General features: G+C 44.5%; 1 protein-coding gene across 1 annotated transcript in view; it reads left to right on the top strand.

Annotated features, from left to right (window-relative positions):
* msrab (methionine sulfoxide reductase Ab) overlaps positions 1–18982 on the top strand; it is a 45681-nt gene that overhangs the window by 14796 nt on the left and 11903 nt on the right. Inside the window, exons 4-5 of the mRNA XM_014210110.3 lie at positions 7581–7685; positions 15664–15770. Of these exons, the coding sequence (XP_014065585.1) occupies positions 7581–7685; positions 15664–15770 (212 nt within the window). The remainder of the gene's footprint in view (positions 1–7580; positions 7686–15663; positions 15771–18982) is intronic.

Raw genomic sequence — 18982 nt, 5'->3', positions numbered from 1 at the left:
ATTATGCAGCTTTTCTCTTGTTGAATTAAACTCAGACATTATCCTTTTTGCCTGAGTGGATCAACATGAACTTTTTCAGCCCAAATTCGCACAAGCATTTAGCAATTGGCATGTATTTGGCAAGCGTACACTTAAGCCTTAAAGCTTAGGCTTACGCACTAACGCAAAATAAAGTCAAACCGCGCATCACTTATGTACATCATGTCTCTGTTAGTGTGTATGTGTATATGTGTACATCTGTGCAACACCTGAGTATCTGGGCAGAACATACACTATATATACAACACTATATATACACAAGTATGTGGACACACATTCAAATTGGTGGATTCGGCTATTTCAGCCACACTTGTTGCTGACAGGTGTATAAAATCGAGCACACAATTTCCATAGACAAACATTGGCAGTAGAACGGCCCGTACTGAAGAGCTCAGTGACTGTCAATGTGGCACCGTCATACGATGCCACCTTTCCAACAAGTCAGTTTGTCAAATTTCTGCCCTGCTAGAGCTGCTAGAGCTGCCCCGGTCAACTGTAAGAGCAACAACGTCTCAGCTGTGAAGTGGTAGGCCACACAAGCTCAAAGAATGGGACTGCTGAGTGCTGAAGCGCGTAGCATGTAAAATAGTTTCTCCTCGGTTGCAACATACGAGTTCCAAACTGCCTCTGGAAGCAACGTCAGCACAAGAACTGTTCGTCTGGAACTTCATGAAATGGGTTTCCATGTCCGAGCAGCCGCGCACAAACCTAAGATCACCAAGTGTCGGCTGGAGTGGTGTAAAGCTCGCCACCATTGGACTCTGGAGCAGTGGAAATACGTCCTCTGGAGTGATGAATCCGGGTTCACCATGAGGCAGTCCGAAGGACAAATCTGGGTTTTGGCGGATGCCAGGAGAACGCTACCTGCCCCAATGCATAGTGCCAACTGTAAAGTTTGGTGGAGGAGGAATAATGGTCTGGGGCTGTTTTGTCATGGTGCGGGCTAGGCCCCTTAGTTCCAGTGAAGGGAAATCTTAACGCTTTGGGATGAATTGGATCGACGAATGCGAGCCAGGCCTAATCGCCCAACATCAGTGCCCGACCTCACTAATGCTCTTGTAGCTGAATGGAAGCAGGTCACCGCAGCAATGTTCCAACATCTAGTGGAAAGCCTTCCCAGAAGGGTGGAGGCTGTTATAGAAGCAAAGGAGGGACCAACTCCATATTAATGCCCATGATTTTGGAATGAGATATTCAACGAGCAGGTGTCCACATTTTGGTCATGTAGTGTAACATCAAGGTCTTTCTACCAACTGATGGTAATATGTGCACACTAAATGCAGTAAACGCACAGACAGGCACAGAGTCTCAGACCATTTGATTACACACACACACACACACATTTCACAATTCTGTTTTTCCCGTGGCTAGCATGGACAATGACATGCCCAAAATATGCCTAAACCACTTTTGTGGGCCACGCAGAATGGCATGGCATCCCCTCCTTTGACTGTCCTCCACCCTGATAATCCCAGCGTTATCACCAATTTCAAGATAATACCTGTCCAGTATCCCTGCACAGGATAGTTAGAGTGGGTAGTGCCACCCTACTCCTTAGAAGGATCAGTCCGAGTCCGGGAGAGAGAGAGGACGAGAGATAGGCGTTCTACAGTAAAGCTCTCTGATCCTCCCTCTCACCCTCTCTTTTGCTATGCTTCTCTTTCATCTTTGCCCCCCCCCCCCCGCTTGTGACCTACTTGGAGGGATTGGGTTCTGTACTGCGGCGTTTTGCTTCACACTGGTTCCTGTGCCACCTTCGCCACCGCTGTCATACACTGCTAATGTACTCCACCACTATTCCTCTCTCTACTCATACTGTAACTCAACCCTGCAGCTCAGCCCAAGGCAATTGCCCTGTTCCAATACCAATCCTTCTACCCTTCATTGAAGAAATCCTTGATCTGACATAGCTGGATTGGTGAATGCTATGCGATGGATACGTTGCTTACACCTATACAAATGTTTTAGGTCAGTGATTAGTTCAAGGAAGGAAGGGTGGTTTTGAAGTATTTAGACAGGGACAATGTTCACTCCTCAGTACACAATCAGCGTTTTTTTTTGAGGGGATCGGTTTGAGCAAGGCGAGGCACAGAATCGCTGATCTCGATCACATAATGAGAAGTTGTTTGGGATGCACAGTGATTTGTAGATCCAGGATTCCATGCTGTCTGACTTATGTAGTCCCACTCACACCCGTGTAGCTCAGTCGGTAGAGCACAGCGCTTGCAACGCTACGGTTGGGAGTTCGATTCCTGCGGGGCACCAGTACGGGGGAAAAAAGTAGTGAAAAAGTACGCACTCACTACTGTAAGTTGCTCTGGATAAGAGTGTCTGCTAAATTACAAAAATGGAAACTGGAAAAATGGGGGACAGACAGACAGACACCTTAAACCTGCAATGGAAGAAAGAGAAGGAGGGTTGGGATGAAAAGTGTGACACAAAGGATTTCAGACTCCATCCTTGGGCTGCTTGGCACTGTGAAGGGACAGCCTATGGGAAGATTAATTCATTCAAATAGATTCATTAATATTGATTGATACTGATTCATATTTGGCCATGATAGTCATTGTGGCCATGTTCGAAAAGTCGCTCAAACTGAAAACCTTACATATGAATACTGCATGTTACATTTACATTTTAGTCATTTAGCAGACGCTCTTATCCAGAGCGACTTACAGTAGTGAGTGCATACATTTCATTTCATGCATTTTTTTTAGGAGAGTATTTATTGTTTTGGTTAGCATTAACACTTCGTAGAGCAGTTCATTGGTGCATTCGAAGATTCAATGTGAACAATACTAAAGGGTGCAATGCCCCTGTTTTATAAATGAAAGAGGTAAAACGATCCCAAACATAGTGAGAGTGTTTTTGACTGCGGAGCTTCCACAGTAACTTTGGGCGCCCCCGCCGCTCAAGGCATTGGAATGCAAGCATGAGCGCGGGTGAGCAGGGAGGCGAGCAGGCAGGGGGGTGAGCGAGCGGCGAGAGGGGCGCTTCTGGCTTGGCTGGCGGACCTTCTGAGTGGAATCCCTTTGGGGGGTGCGAGCTCCCTCTTGCTGGCAGCCCCGAAACAAGTTGGGGGGGAAAATTAGGGAGAGAATAGAGAGAGAGAGAGAGAGAGAGAGAGAGAGAGAGAGAGGAGAGTTGGGCACAGCGGAGGAACGGGCATCGCTTCACTGGGTGTGACGGATCCAAACGCTGCTCTGGAGACAGAAAGGAGGAGAGGAGCTGTCCACTGAGTCACGGGAGGGGGAAGAGAGACAGAGACAGGGGTCCAGTCCACTACAGTCCAGTGTGTGTGGGTGCGTTAGAATCAGGCCGTGTGTGTGCGTGCGAGTGAGTGTGGGAGAGAGGGACTGACAGCTGGGACTGCTTGATTGATGTGTATGTCAGTCACACCTTTGTCTCCTGTGTGTGTGTATGCATGCAGCCGTGTGTGTGTGTGTGTGTGCCTGTGCATTCTTTCTGTTTTCCTTCTGCACACTTGATTCAGTGTGTGTGTTTCATAGACCATACCTGATTTATTTATTTATTTTCCATGTATATGACTAGGGTTGCACATTTTGGGGAATATTCAGAGGTGGAAACTTTCTGTGGGAATTAATGGAAATATATGCAAATTAATATTAATACTATTTAAATGTAGATGTTTTTTGCATTGGATATATTTACCATATCATATGGAGACAGAAACATTTTACCTTATAAGTAGACATAATTGCAAATGATTAAATCCTTCCAATAGAAATAAATAAAAACAATTTAGTTACGAATTAAACTTTAATTAAATGTGTTGACTCTTCACATAGGATGATTTCACTGAACAACAAAAGAAAGGGAATATTGAATGATCCCCAGTGATCCATCGCATCTCCCAAAAACGTTTTCAACATACATCTGTAAAATGATAGTCTAGAAACTAAAGCTTTGGTTGTCTTCCTCTCAGGCTTCCATGTCTTCTTCCTGGATCTCCTCAATGTCCACCTCTTAAACATCAGACTCTGAGTCCTCATCTTCACTGTCACTTTCCAACCTTGTTGAGGATGGCTCGTTGTCAGACTCAAAAAGCCTCAAATTTGCCCAGGTGGCCACCAATTTTTCAACTCTTGTAATGGTCAGCCTGTTGCGTGCTTTGGTGTGTGTGTTCCCAAACAAGGACCAGTTGCGCTCTGAGGCGGCTGATGTTGGTGGGATTTGGAGGATGGTGGAGGCAACAGGGGAAAGAGCCTCAGATCCACAAAGTCCCTTCCACCAGGTGGCTGATGAGATATGTTGGCACGACTGCCATATTGCATCTCCATCCCAAAGCCCTTGCTTGGAAGTGTACTTCGCCAGACTGCCAAGAACCTTGCCCTTATCCAGGCCAAGGTGGCGAGACACGGTAGTGATGCACCATAGGCCTTGTTGATCTCTGCACCAGACAGGATGCTCTTGCCAGCATACTTGGGGTCCAACATGTACGCTGCGGCATGTATGGGCTTCAGGCAGAAGTCTTCACGCATTTTGATGTATGTATTTTAGAACTGCAGTTTCCTCTGCTTGGAGCAACAGTGAAGTGGGCAGGGCAGTACGGATTTCTTGTCTTTTATCTGCAAGCAGAGTCTGAACATCAGACAGGATAGCATTGACTGTCACCCTCAATCCGTGCAATGGCTACTGCTATAGGTTTCAGGAGTTTCAGGCTGCTTACCACTCTCTCCCAAAATACATCATCCAGGAGGATCCCCTTGATGGGGCTGTCCATATCAGCAGACTGTGATATGGCCATTTCTTGGAGAGACTCCTTCCCCTCTAGGAGACTGTCAAACAAGATGACAAAATGAAATCAAATTTTATTTGTCACATGGGCCGAATACAACAGGTGTAGTAGACCTTACAGTGAAATGCTTACTTACAAGCCCTTAACCAACAATGCAGTTTTAAGAGAATAAAAATTAAGACAAAAGTAAAAGATAAGAAAAACAAATAATTAAAGAACAGCAGTGAATAACAATAGCGGGGTCAGTGTGTCAATGTGCGGGGGCACCGGTGTCGAGGTAATTGAGACCCCAATGGGTGTTGCTGGGCAGCTTCAATGTGGTGCTCTTATTCTTCTCACTTTGCTTGGTGAGGTAGATTGTTCCTATAACTTGATGACCCTTCACATACCTAACCATTTCCTTGGCTCTCTTGTAGAGTGTATCCATTGTTTTCAGTGTCATGATGTCCTTGAGGAGCAGATTCAATGCATGAGCAGCACAGCCAATGGGTGTGATGTGAGGGTAGGACTCCTCCACTTTAGACCAAGCAGCCTTCATGTTCGCAGCATTGTCTGTCACCAGTGCAAATACCTTCTGTGGTCCAAGGTCATTGATGACTGCCTTCAGCTCATCTGCAGTGTAGAGACCGGTGTGTCTGTTGTCCCTTGTGTCTGTGCTCTTGTAGAATACTGGTTGAGGGGTGGAGATGATGTAATTAATTATTCCTTGCCCACGAACATTCGACCACCCATCAGAGATTATTGCAATACAGTCTGCTTTCTGTATTAGTTGCTTAACCTTCACTTGAACTCTGTTGAACTCTCCATCCAGCAAATGAGTAGATAAAGCATGTTTGGTTGGAGGGGTGTATGCTGGGCGAAGAACATTCAGAAATCTCTTCCAATACACATTGCCTGTGAGCATCAGAGGTGAACCAGTTGCATACACGGCTCGAGCAAGACATTCATCAGCATTTCTCTGACTGCGCTCCTCCATCGTGTCAAAAAACCTTCTGATTCCAGGAGGACCATGGGCTGTTGCTATCGATAAGGTTTCTGATTCCTAATTTTCACCTCAAATAGAAGTAGAGGGACTTTTGTCAGAGGTTGCTTGTTGTGAGCGCTGAGGGAACTTTATGGACTTGGCCAGATGATTCTGCATCCTTGTTGCATTCTTCACATATGATTTGGCCCAGTATTTGCAAATGTACACAGCTTTTCCTTTTATATTAGCTGCAGTGAAATGTCTCCACACATCAGATAGTGACTGTGGCATTTTCCTTTAAAGATTAGGGAAAAAAATACAATTCCATGTACAGATAAATAGTTAAGCAGTTAGATTAAGCAACTCCTTTGTAAAATAAATATTTTAAAATCAAACATGTATGGAAACAGGTGAATTAACCCTCCTCAGTTAGCAGGCTCAAGCAAGCTAAAGCCCACATGGTAGCAAAAACTAATTAGCAGAAATTGTTAACAAGTTAGAAATGATTTAAACACACTTTGCTGTAGGCTACTATTTACTAGTACTACTATATACAAAAAATCATGTATGTCATATCAAATATACCACCCAGTATTGTAATCAAAACTTACCAGAAAGCATGTAGTCCTTGGCTCAGACAGTGTAGTAGTGTGGGCTCAATAGCATCTCATTAGTGTGCAAGATCTTGAGAATCAGCTGTACATGTGATGGAAGAGTGCACTGTACATGCAGAGGGTTGCAATTCCATTGAATTGGGGATAGTTTAACCAGAATATGTCACAAGACCTAGAATTGCCTTATGTGTATCCCACAAAAAAAGTTTCACTGTAATAAGCTAACTTTTTTTTATGAATTTAAGCAAAATTCCCCAGGCTTAACTTCCCATGGAAAATTTCTGGAAATTTACCAAAAGGTTTCCGACCCTTTGCAACCCTATATATGACCCTCAGCTTGCTTATTGCTTTGTGTCTGCATATGTGGATGTGAGTCCTACTGCACCAGCTGAGTATGTGTGTATATGTGTTTGTATATGTATGTGTGTAACAGCTGACCCTGAGCAGGACCCACTCCCCTGATGCCTCCAGGCGCCTTGTTGAAGCTTGGGGGTCCTGGCAGCTGCAGGCAGCCAGAGAGGTGCCCCCCACGGTGCCTGTGTGCTTTTGGCAACTTCCGACTCGATACAGAAACAGTTGCAGTGCTCCCACGCTGCCTCTAGCAATAACATGTATCTCAAGTGGATTCACGCGCGTGTGTATGCATGTGACTGTGCGCTCCTCTTCACACAGAGGCTACATTCTAATCAGGCAACGTTAATGGGCAGACTTCCAAACACTAGCGGTGCTGAGCAAATTTAATATATTACATGTGATGCTGGGTGAATATTTTAAAGCGCACTCCGTAAGATTTCTACATTCAGCTAGACCATTATATCTATGTAATAGCTGTTTGTGTCACTTAATTGATTTCAAAGGAGAAAAGGAACACATTTTTGAAAATAATTGCTGTAGTTTGATGTGTAAGTGGGGCATGCAAAATAATTTACAAGATGATGATGATGATGATAATGATCACACAAATAAATGATCAATCAGACTCCTCACAGTAGGATAGTTTCAAAGATGTGTTCACCGATAATATTCTATTCAATACAGACCTATGGAATGGAGTTGTATGAGTTCATGTGTGACTATGATGTGTTCTACACTGTAATGCCCTGGGTTGCATTCCTCTTGTCACACCGTAGAAAAACATTGTGCAACGGGAAAATAAATTGCACCTTTCGTGCCTAATGAACACAACCATCTGGTTTGTCCCCAGGTTTGACAGGACACACTGAGGTGGTGAGGGTGGTCTTCTCCCCTGAGGACATCAGTCTGGAGGAGCTACTCAAGGTGTTCTGGGAGAGCCACGACCCCACTCAAGGTAGCACCTTACACACACACACACACACACATACAGACACACACACACACGATGCACACATACAAAAGAAAAGTTGCCCTCCTCAGACAGGACCCAATCCCGGGGGGCCCAGGGTGTATTAGAGCAGAAGGAAGCATGGCTGTGCGTGTGTGCGTGCGTGCGTGCGCGCACACGTGTGATGGCAGTGGGGGTTGGGTGGGTCTCAGGAGGGTAAGGCAATGACAGACTGTGTTAATGTGTCTGGGAGCCAATCATCCATGAGACTGACGGCGGGGGTAGTTCCATGACTAGGCTTCCGCCAAATAATATAATAATACAAATATATAATAATATAGATTTTGCATGTTTTGGAATATTTTCATTCTGTACAGGCTTCCTTCTTTTCACTCTGTCAATTATGTTAGTATTGTGGAGTAGCTAAAATGTTGTTGATCCATCCTCAGTTTTCTCCTATCACAGCCATTGAACTCTTAACTGTTTTAAAGTCACCATTGGCCTCATGGTGAAATCCCTGAGCAGTTTCCTTCCTCTCTGGCAACTGAGCTAGGAAGGACACCTGTATCTTTGTAGTGACTTGGTGTATTGATACACCATCCAAAGTGTAATTAATAACTTCACCATGCTAAAAGGGATATTCAATGTCTGCTTTTACAATTTTTACCCAATAGGTGCCCTTCTTTGTGAGGAATTGAAAAACCTCCCTGTTCTTTGTGGTTGAATCTGTGTTTGAAATTCACTGCTCAACTGAGGGACCTTACAGATAATTGTATATGTGGGGTACAGAGATGAGGTAGTCATTCAAAAATCATGTTTAACACTATTATTGCACAGAGAGTAACTCATACTGTGACTTGTTAAGCACATTTTACTCCTGAACTTATTTAGGCTTGCCATAACAAAGGGGTTGCATACTTATTGACTCAAGACATTTCAGCGTTTAATTTGTAAGTCATTCGTAACATTTTTGAAAAATATTCCACTTTGACATTATGGGGTAGTGTTTGTAGGCCAGTGACATAAAATCTCAATTTAATACATTTTAAATTAAGGTTGTAACACAACAAAATGTGGAAAAAATCAAGGGGTATGAATACTTTCTGAAGGCGCTGTACACACACACACACACACACACACACACACAGTCACACACACACACACAGTCACCACACACACACACACACACACACACACACACACACACACACACACACACACACACACACACACACACACACACACACACACACAGTTCTTCCCATTGTATGTTTGTGAGCGTGCATGCGTGTGTGAGATTTTTGCCTTGCCTCAGTTCAGAAGGGCTTAGTCCCAACAACGTGATGTCGAACTGCATAGCCTCCACCAATCACGGCTAGGATAGCAACATTCCTAGCCAACCAGATACTCCCAGCAGCCTCCTCTTTGTGCCCTGTTTCCATATTCAGTAACACACTTAATCTGGTGAGTTCTCTTGGATGTTGCATAAAGACGTACGTGCATACCCTCAACACAAATGACAAGTTTGTTCTTTCTGTCTGCTCACCAACACCCTCCATTTCTCTTTCTTTCTCTCTCTCTCTCTCTCTCTCTCTCTCTCTCTCTCTCTCTCTCTCACACACACACTCTACTCTTATACACACACTGCTGTGTCGTAAAATGATCAAACCCTGTATGTGACATCTGCATATGGAAATACTAAAATGTAACGTTTGTTCCTGTGTGGATTCGAAAACTACTGTACTGAGAGCTTTGTAGATTCTCTTGGGCGCATATATGCAGGTACATCATCACACACAATACGTGTTCGCACTCTCAAAACGCACACACACACACACACACACATACATACATACATGAAGAGACGCATACAGATAGACATACACACACACACACACACACACACACACACACAGAGAGCACACGCGCTTGGCTGCTTCAGCAGTTCGTTACTTCCTTGTTAAAAGAGGGACCCAACCCCCTGTTCTCTCAGCGGACCCCGGGGCTCTCAATCTGTCTGGAGGATAAGAGCATCTTATCTCCCCTTCCTTACCCATTCACCCCTCTCCTCTCCCCTTCTCTCCTCTTCTCCTCATTCCCCTCTCCTCTCGTCCCGTCAGCACATCCGCAAAGCAGAGCGGCGCTATGAGTCGACCGCTCCCCCCGAGGCCGTCCCGCTCATCTTCACGCTCCCCTTTTATGTCTTAGTCACTCTCTCCTCTCCTCATCCTCTCTCTCTTCCCCCATCATCAACCCCTACTCTTCATCTTATCCCCCCCCTCTTTGTCTCCTCTCGTCTGTTTTTTTTCTCCTTCAACCCTCTTTCTCGTTCTTTCGTACATTTTTTGAAGACATGCCCGCCATGTGTCTGGCTGCCGATGCTGCTGCGTCAGTGAGCAAGGCAACAAAATGGCCGACGCAACCGTTTTCTTCAGAGGATAGCGATGCGCTCGCTGTGTGACTGTTGGAAGTGATAGGCCACAGGCTCCATGTGTCAATTGTTGCAGATAGAAATGGCATGAATACATGTCAGAGAGGCATGTTTGTTCTACATAATGTATCTGAATGTGCCACAATGTTGTGTCCTGCTCAATTGTGGGCCTGTTTATGCTAGCACAGACCTAGGAACCTGTATTTGCATTGATGTATTTTCCATGTTTCTCTTCACTAGGTTCCATTTGTTTCTTTTTTTTCGTTCCGCGAGTTAGCTTATGCATGGACATGCACAGAGGTAAGAGATAGGTTTTGCAGTATATGGTATATAGGGCATATAAGTACGTGAATACCTCCCTCTATGTCCCACACACATGCTGAAGACGGCCAAACAACATCACGGATGTGAATGTCGAGATGATTCCACATAAATCAAATCGCCAAACGCATCAACTAACTGCGGGCCCCTTTTTATTTGATATCTTTCTACCTCCGCCTATAAACCAGTGACATCACACATTCGTCTGCTACCATCCATCCATCCCATCTTACCTCCCCAGCAGGAAAAGACACGCTTCCCTAATGACACACATCTCCCCCACCACCATATTTTAGGGGAACCCCCTATCTAAAGCGAGACGCCCTCTTGGGGGGGGGGGGGGGGGGGTGACCTTAACCCCTGCCCCCCCTCCCGCACCCCTCCGTCATGCTGAAAGTGGCCCACTCCCCCTCTCATTACCACGTGTCACTTCATTACTGACGACGGGTAGGGTGACAGGTCGAATTTATGGAGATTGTCTGTGTTGTGTGTTTGTGTGTGTGTGTGTGTGTGTGTGTGTGTGTGTGTGTGTGTGTGTGTGTGTGTGTGTGTGTGTGTGTGTGTGTGTGTGTGGGTAGTAGGTGAGGCCTCCCGGTATGGCGTTAATATCTCATTGAGGAGAGGAATTAGCTTGTGATGAGACACAACAAACAATCACCAGACATGTACCTGGTGAACACCCCCCCCCCCCCCCCCCCCCCCCAATAGAAATACACCAGTATGTGGGGATAGGAGGTGGGGGTTTTGTACACACACACACACACACACACACACACACACACACACACACACACACACACACACACACACACACACACACACACACACACGACTAGACTGATGCTTGAAGACCCCAAGTGGTGTGTTGTGCATTGATATACTGCTCATATTAGCAGTAGTACATATGGTTGTACAGATAGTAAAAGGACCAAGCTTTATGTTGTTAGTAGTGGTGGGGTGCCTTAGTGTGAAGCAGTAACAGTATGGTTTTATTTAGAGCGCACACACACACACACACACACACACACACACACACACACACACACACACACACACACACAGGGTCGTGTTATTATAGCGGGAAGACTTGGACTACACAGTGATGAAATCAAATCAAATTGTATTTGTCAGATGCGCCGATTACAAAAGTGTAGACTTTACCGTGAAATGCTTACTTATGCGCCCCTTTCCCAACAACACAGTTAAAAAGTTAGAACATTAACAAATAGAGAAACAGAAAATAGTAACACAATATAATAGCACAATAAAATAACAATAACATGGCTATAGAGAAGAAGTACCAGCAGACAAACAGAGCGTCTTCCCCTGTCTCTCTCCATGATCCTCAGTGTTTATGCATCCGTGCGTCACCCTCAGTCTGCCGGCCCTCTGATGAGCAGCTCTGTTCTACTTTAGCAGGGTTAGCTGAAGGGCTAGCTGTGCCCTCTTCCTCAATGATCCCCTACTCCTAACCCCTACCCTCTCACCTTGCCAGAGAGAGAGAGAGAGAGTGTGTGGGGGAGGGACGGGTGACTGTGTGTTTGTGGGATTGCCATCCTGCTTGTGCACATTTACACGCACATTTCATTGCGTATGGGACCTGAGGGGTCTTTCTTACGTTTTTCTCTCCTGCGCGTCAGCAACGGGTTACGTAAGACAGGAGGCAAAAAATAGCAGCAGTGAGTGGAGTGGTTGGTCTCTGGGTTGGCACGCACACAGCTCAAGCAGTCCCGCGGGCCACAGCGCTACCTGGGTACTGGCTGTTGCTCCAACACTGAGGCTTTAGTGGCACTGCGGCTCTCCTCTCTAGTACTATTGCGTTTCTTTAGAATAGAAGTTTAGAATAGAATACAATTTGAATACTAGCTATGAACGAAGGAGTTTGGCTTGTGTTCAGTGTGTTTCTCTCTAAAATAGAAAAAGTGTTATTGTGTGTGTAGTAGATATTACTGTGGGCTTAGTTAAGCTATTCTTATCACGTCGGATAGCCTTACGCCTAATAGGCTTATTTTTTTTATGTGAGTCGATTTGAATAAAGTGGCCTGTGTTGTCTTGGTTCTGTTCTCGGGTGTTAATTATTGCGAGATGTGCATGGCTATGGTGCAGGATTGCATTGGCTTCCTTGCCAATCCATGCGCTCTGTTCTGCTCTGTCCTAGCTGACGACTGTGACACTGACTGACTCAGAGTTGTCCTCGTCTCTGCTCCACTCTCTGCCAGGCACGGAGACATGAGTGTGTGTGTGTACGTATATTTGCGTGCAAAGGCGCGTGGCACTGCCGACAGCAGGGTGAGAAGGGAACTAAAGAGAGGCCAGAGAGGAGGAGAGGAAAAGGGTGAGAAGGAGCGGCTAATCGAAGCACTTTAAGTTGTTAACGGGATAAGGGACTATTCCTGTAAATATGCCAAAGAGGACTTAGCTGGCTGGGTTCGGGGGAGGGGGGAGGGGGGGGGGGGTTGCACGGGGAGGATAAAAGGATAAAGACTGTCGGACGGGGACACATTTACACCATAACACCATCTCCATCAAATGTAGTTTGTTGTCTTTTGGCTTGAGTGTTTAAAACAAAGTGTTAAGCACTGAGGGGCTGAGATGGTGGTGGGGGTGTCTGCCATTTTGTTTTCTGAATTATGGTTCATCATCATTTCGAGTAGACCTTTCTCCCTCTGTGCTCTTCCCTCTTTCCACCCCTACTCCTCGTCCTCCCGTTTGCCTTTTTTAATTTTTTATAGCAGCCGGCGTGCCCCTTAATCTGATTAACTTCTTACCGTTTCATCCACTTTTTTGCCTGCAACTGAAAAACACACAAATCTGTGCATAGTATAAGGCCTACACAAACGTACACACACACACACACACACACACACACACACACACACACACACACACACACACACACACACACACACACACACACACACAGACAGACAGAGACCTATGCACACACACTCCTCATCCGGCCACGCAATTTCATCAGAGTGGCAGAGAGAGATGAAAGAAAGAGAGAGAGTGGCAGAGAGAGAAGTACAGGAAAGAGACAGAAAGGAACGAAAGAAAGAAAGAGGAGGCTTTTAGGATGTATCCACATCCAACAACTGCCAGAAGTAGGAAGCTAGCTGCAGGGACTATAGCGTGTACGTATGTGCCGGAGTTAGTGCTGAAAGAGATTTTCTTTCTGGAGAATGGAGAAGTAGGAAATCTCTTGAGGGTTTAAAGCACAACCAAGAGGGCTGTGTACCAAATGGCACCCGATTCCATCTACTTTGGGCCCGGGGCCCATAGGGCTGTGGTCAACGGTAGTGCACCACATAGGGAACAGGGTGCTATTTGGAACGCAGACGAGATGTGTTGTTGGGGAGAGTTATCACTACTAACTAGTAATCTCCCTAGAGCTCAGAAAACAAACTTTTTATCACCCAACTTTTGTTGCTGCATTTTGAGATTTTTTTGGGGGGGGGGGTTCATGTTTTGGGAAGGGGTTCTTTTTTTTTTTTTTTAAGGACCCAATTTTAATTAGGGCTTGGTGGTGCGTAGGTTAGGTGGGTGACCTTTTGTGAAATGTGGGGCGGGTGGGGTAACCCCTAGCCCCCTCTACACCCCCCATTATCCCCTCTGTTTTCAGAAGCAAGGCACTCATGAATTATTCAAGAGGAGCAGGGAAGCTCTCATTAATAATTTCTGATGCTCTTTGATGGATGGTGGAGAAAAATAAGGGCCCTTAAAAATAAAGGAGGGGGAAGAGAAGGAAAGAGGGCAAAGATGGGGAGTTTTTAAGTATTAGATAATTTTTTGGGCTCTGAGGAGTTCTTAAAGGAAGAGTAAGAGGGATCAAATGTGACATGATTTACAATATTTAATCGTGATATAGGACGAAGTGTAATGATGCCGTGGATCGTGTCATGTATTCCTTGGTTTCATCATTGTCTCCCTCTACTCCATCACAACCTCCAAAGTGAAAACTATAACATTTTATTTTATTTTATTCCATTCTATTCTGTTCTATTATATTATATTATATTAATTCCATTTAATTATATTATATTTGATTCTAATCCATTCTATTCTATCTGCTCTCCTCCTATATTCATCTCTCCCTCCTTCCCCCTTTTTAAAAAAGTCCCTTTTGCTTCCAAAATATTTGTTTTCAACCGTTTGTCCTCCTGTGTCATGGTGAAAGTCATGTGGGGCATGAAGTGGCAACGGCGATGGTCACTGTGGCGGTGGCTGGTTAGGGACCCTAGGAGGTCACACAGGAAGGTCACGCGGAACGGTCGGCGGCCTTGCAGGACCAGCGCTGGGGCAGCCAATCAGAGAGCGTTGTTGTGCCCTTTGATGAAGGTGTTTTGGCGGCAGCCGTAAGGCTTATCACACTGACGGGAGCTGGGGGTAAGATGGCCTTCATCCAGCCCTGCAGAGAGAGAAGGAGAGAGAGAAAGAGAGGGACAGAGGGAGGGTGAAAAAAAAATATGACGGAGGGATAGAAGGAGAAAGGGATCAGAAGCAGGACAGAGAGTGATAGTGAAAGAACAGATAGGAGAGTGAAATTAAGAGGGAGGGAGGGAGGGAGGGAGGGAGGGAGGGAGGGAGGGAGGGAGGGAGGGAGGGATGTGAAGAAGGACCAGAGAGGGGAAAATGGTGAAAGAGGGAGAGAGAGCGAGAGAGAGAGAGAAAGAGAGCAATGAATAGAGGGACAGACTGCCTAAAAGAGACTGATGCCATTCCATGCCAAACGTCCCCCAGGATAGTGGCATTTCAAAAGTAGAAAATAGAAGCAAGCTTTTTGGCCACTTAGCAGTACATATACGGGAGCCAAGTCTTCTCCAACGCGTCTGATGTAAAGCTGATGAAAATATTGACTAGCTGCAGAGCACAGCTTGACAAGCCGTGCTAGCAGACTGAGAATGGGAAACAGATACACTGTCTATCCTCCACTACTGTATCTACAACACAAGAGAAAGAGCTGCACTTTTATAGAAATAGATGTATGGAGATGTTTAAATTGGTAACTCAATGACAAATGTAATTCCTGTTCAGTTGAAATGTTGACTTACAATTTGAATAATCTTTCATACAATATGGAAATTTAGCTAGGTGATGTAGAAAATGTATGCTAAAATCTTGAACAATCAAGTCTGCTCCTTCATGGCAAAAATATGATGTGTATATCACAATATTTGTTAGCACGTCTACTATAATTACCTGCATTGTCTGTCTCGTCTGTTGTGTTTTCAGGAATGAAGCAGCAGGCAGACTATGGAACCCAGTATCGTTCAGCCATTTACACCTCCAGTCCCTCTCAACAGGAGCTGGCTCTCAACACCAGACAAGCCTACCAAGAGGTACTGAAAACCTTCTAACCCTACGCTAACTACACTAACAAACACACACACACATAGACGCATGCACGCGCACACACACCAGTGGCGGTCGGTGCCATTTAAGATGAGGGAGGACGATTATTACAGCATATTGGCCTTATTACAGCATATTGGATGACTGTCATTCATATTCAATTCACCCAGTTCAATGTAACATCGATAGGTTTAGGCTACTACATGATACTCAAATATTCCCTATACCCACCATGAGGTTGCTACAACCTAGCTTATGGATGAAAGTTTACAACGTAGGTACACACAAGTCAAGATCATTTTTTGGGGTGACTGACTGACACATTTAATACCGCCTTGCACACTCTTTCCTGCATCTAGCTGATCTAGGGTGTGATCATTAGTCCAACAATTTGCAAACGAGAGTTTCTATTGGACAAATTCATGTATGTTTATCCCCGTTTCATTCCGTTTGCAAGAGTTTAACAAACATTTTTCAACAGAATCAGTGGAATGGATACACCCCTGATCACACGTAAACACATTTCACTTTCATAGCAGCACATTGTATTCCTTGGAGCATCTAGGCACTCTCCTCCTCTGCATAACAGCTGTCTGTCACCAGGTGAAAAAACCTTTCCAAGCCAAACCATATCATAACCGCTGACCGCTACACACAGCCTACATCGTTGTCACCATATTAGCTAAAGTAATGTCATAATCAACATACTGTAGCTAATAGAACTAACGCGTTAGTAAACCCGCTACAATCATGCAGTAAAGTGTGTACGGTCAGTAAGCAGTTTAGCAGTTACATCTACGGGCCCCGGTGGCAATAAAGGTGTAAAACCAAAAGCTTATCTTGACTTGGAAGAATTCCAGTGTTGGATAGTCATAGCCAGCTAGCTAACATAGCATCCCTCTGTTTGATCTGGGTGTTTGAGTAGGCTAAACTAGCTAGTTGCATTTGCTAGCTAAGTAAGTGAAAGTAAAAAAAAAAAAATCTCTCTCTTGCTTCTTCTTCATTTTTGAAGAAATAAATTTGTTCAAAACTGTTCAACTACCGTCTTTCTCTCTCTTTGAGTCAACTAGTCTCCTGGCACCTACTACCAAAACCCGTTCAAAGGCACTTACATCTTTAGTCTTGCCCATTCACCCTCTGAATGGCACACACACACAATCCATGTATTAATGTCACAAGGCTTAAAAATCCTTCTTTAACCTGTCTCCTTCCCTTCATCTACACTGATTGAAGTGGATTTAACAGGTGACATCAATAAGGAATCATAGCTTTCACCTGGTTAGTCTATGTCATGGATAGACTACACTTCTAACACTTCGCCTCTTACACTAGGATAACAGTTTTGTTTTTTGGCCTAGCACTACATATTAATAAGAATTTATTTATGTATTTTTATTTCACCTTTATTTAACCAGGTAGGCAAGTTGAGAACAAGTTCTCATTTACAGTTAGTTGCGACCTGGCCAAGATAAAGCAAGCAGTTTGACACATACAACAACACAGAGTTACACATGGAGTAAAACAAACATACAGTCAATAATATAGTAGAAAAATAAGTCTATATACAAAGTGAGCAAATGAGGTGAGATAAGGGAGGTAAAGGCAAAAAAGGCCATGGTGGCGAAGTAAATACAATATAGCAAGTAAAACACTGGAATGGTAGATTTGCAGTGGAAGAAAGTGCAAAGTAGAAATAATGGGGTGTAAAGGAGCAAAATAAATAAATAAATAAATACAGTAGGGGAAGAGGTAGTTGTTTGGGCTAAATTATAGATGGGCTATGTACAGGTGCAGTAATCTGTGAGCTGCTCTGACAGCTGGTGCTTAAAGCTAGTGAGGGAGATAAGTGTTTCCAGTTTTAGAGATTTTTGTAGTTCGTTCCAGTCATTGGCAGCAGAGAACTGGAAGGAGAGGCAGCCAAAGGAGGTATTGGCTTTGGGGGTGACCAGTGAGATATACCTGCTGGAGCGCGTGCTACAGGTGGGTGCTGCTATGGTGACCAGCGAGCTGAGATAAGGGGGAACTTTACCTAGCAGGGTCTTGTAGATGACCTGGAGCCAGTGGGATTGGCGACGAGTATGAAGCGAAGGCCAGCCAACGAGAGCGTACAGGTCGCAGTGGTGGGTAGTATATGGGACTTTGGTGACAAAACGGATGGCACTGTGATAGACTGCATCCAATTTATTGAGTAGGGTATTGGAGGCTATTTTGTAAATGACATCGCCGAAGTCGAGGATCGGTAGGATGGTCAGTAGAGAATAATAATAAGAATAAGAATAATAATGAATAATAATGAACTCATCATCAAGCTTTGATTATTTGAACCAGTTGTGTAGTGCTAGCGCAAAAACCAGGGTCTCCAGGAACGAGTTTGGGAAATACTAGTTTAAACAAACCTAAATGTCTGCTTTACGTTGACATTACGTCATTATTAGTGTGCCGCTGTGTAAAAGTGCCGCTGTGTAAAAACACGGAATACTTTTTGCTCCTCAGGTTCACTTGTCTCCAGCAAGTCATGATTCATTGCTAGCAAATGATAACCCTTCAATATCATAGAACCACTTGCAGTCATCACCAAAGTAGCCATGTTATGGTACAGACGCACCGAGAAATCTTACTGCCGATAGGTACTTACTGTAGCACCGTAGGAGGCCGTTCGCAATGCTCGTCAGTGGTCGAGAACTTGACTTTGAGCCAATCAGAGAACACAAACCTCCACATGGGAAAGCCGACAGAAGTGACAAGGAAAAAAAGAGGGCACTTTTTCCCAGTGTTATCCAACCCCTATTTCATTTACATTTTAGTCATTTAGCAGACGCTCTTATCCAGAGCTACTTACAGTAGTGAATGCATACCTTTCATGCATTATTTGTCTTTTTATTGAATATATATATATATATATATATATATTTTTTTTTTCTTTGTACTGGCCTCCTGTGGGAATCGAACCCACAACCCTGGGGTTGCACACACCATGCTGGCGTTGCAAACACCATGCTCTACCAACTGAGCCACAGGGAAGGCTTTCTCAAGAATTGTTTTAACTAAAACAATAAAGCCTTATAATACGTCTTTACATCTTACATCTAGCTAAGGATTTTTGTGCTTGAAGGATTTTTTTTGTTAGGTTCAGTTTGATAATGTGCACCAGGCAGTCACACACACTTCATATGAAACAAATGGGGTGGTAAGTGCAGCA

The sequence above is a fragment of the Salmo salar genome, chromosome 09 (assembly GCF_965601325.2).
Source record: "Salmo salar chromosome 09, fSalSal1, whole genome shotgun sequence".
Classification (NCBI taxonomy): domain Eukaryota; kingdom Metazoa; phylum Chordata; class Actinopteri; order Salmoniformes; family Salmonidae; genus Salmo; species Salmo salar.
Note: the sequence above shows the minus strand (reverse complement) of the source record. Positions and strands in the feature narration are given on the sequence as shown.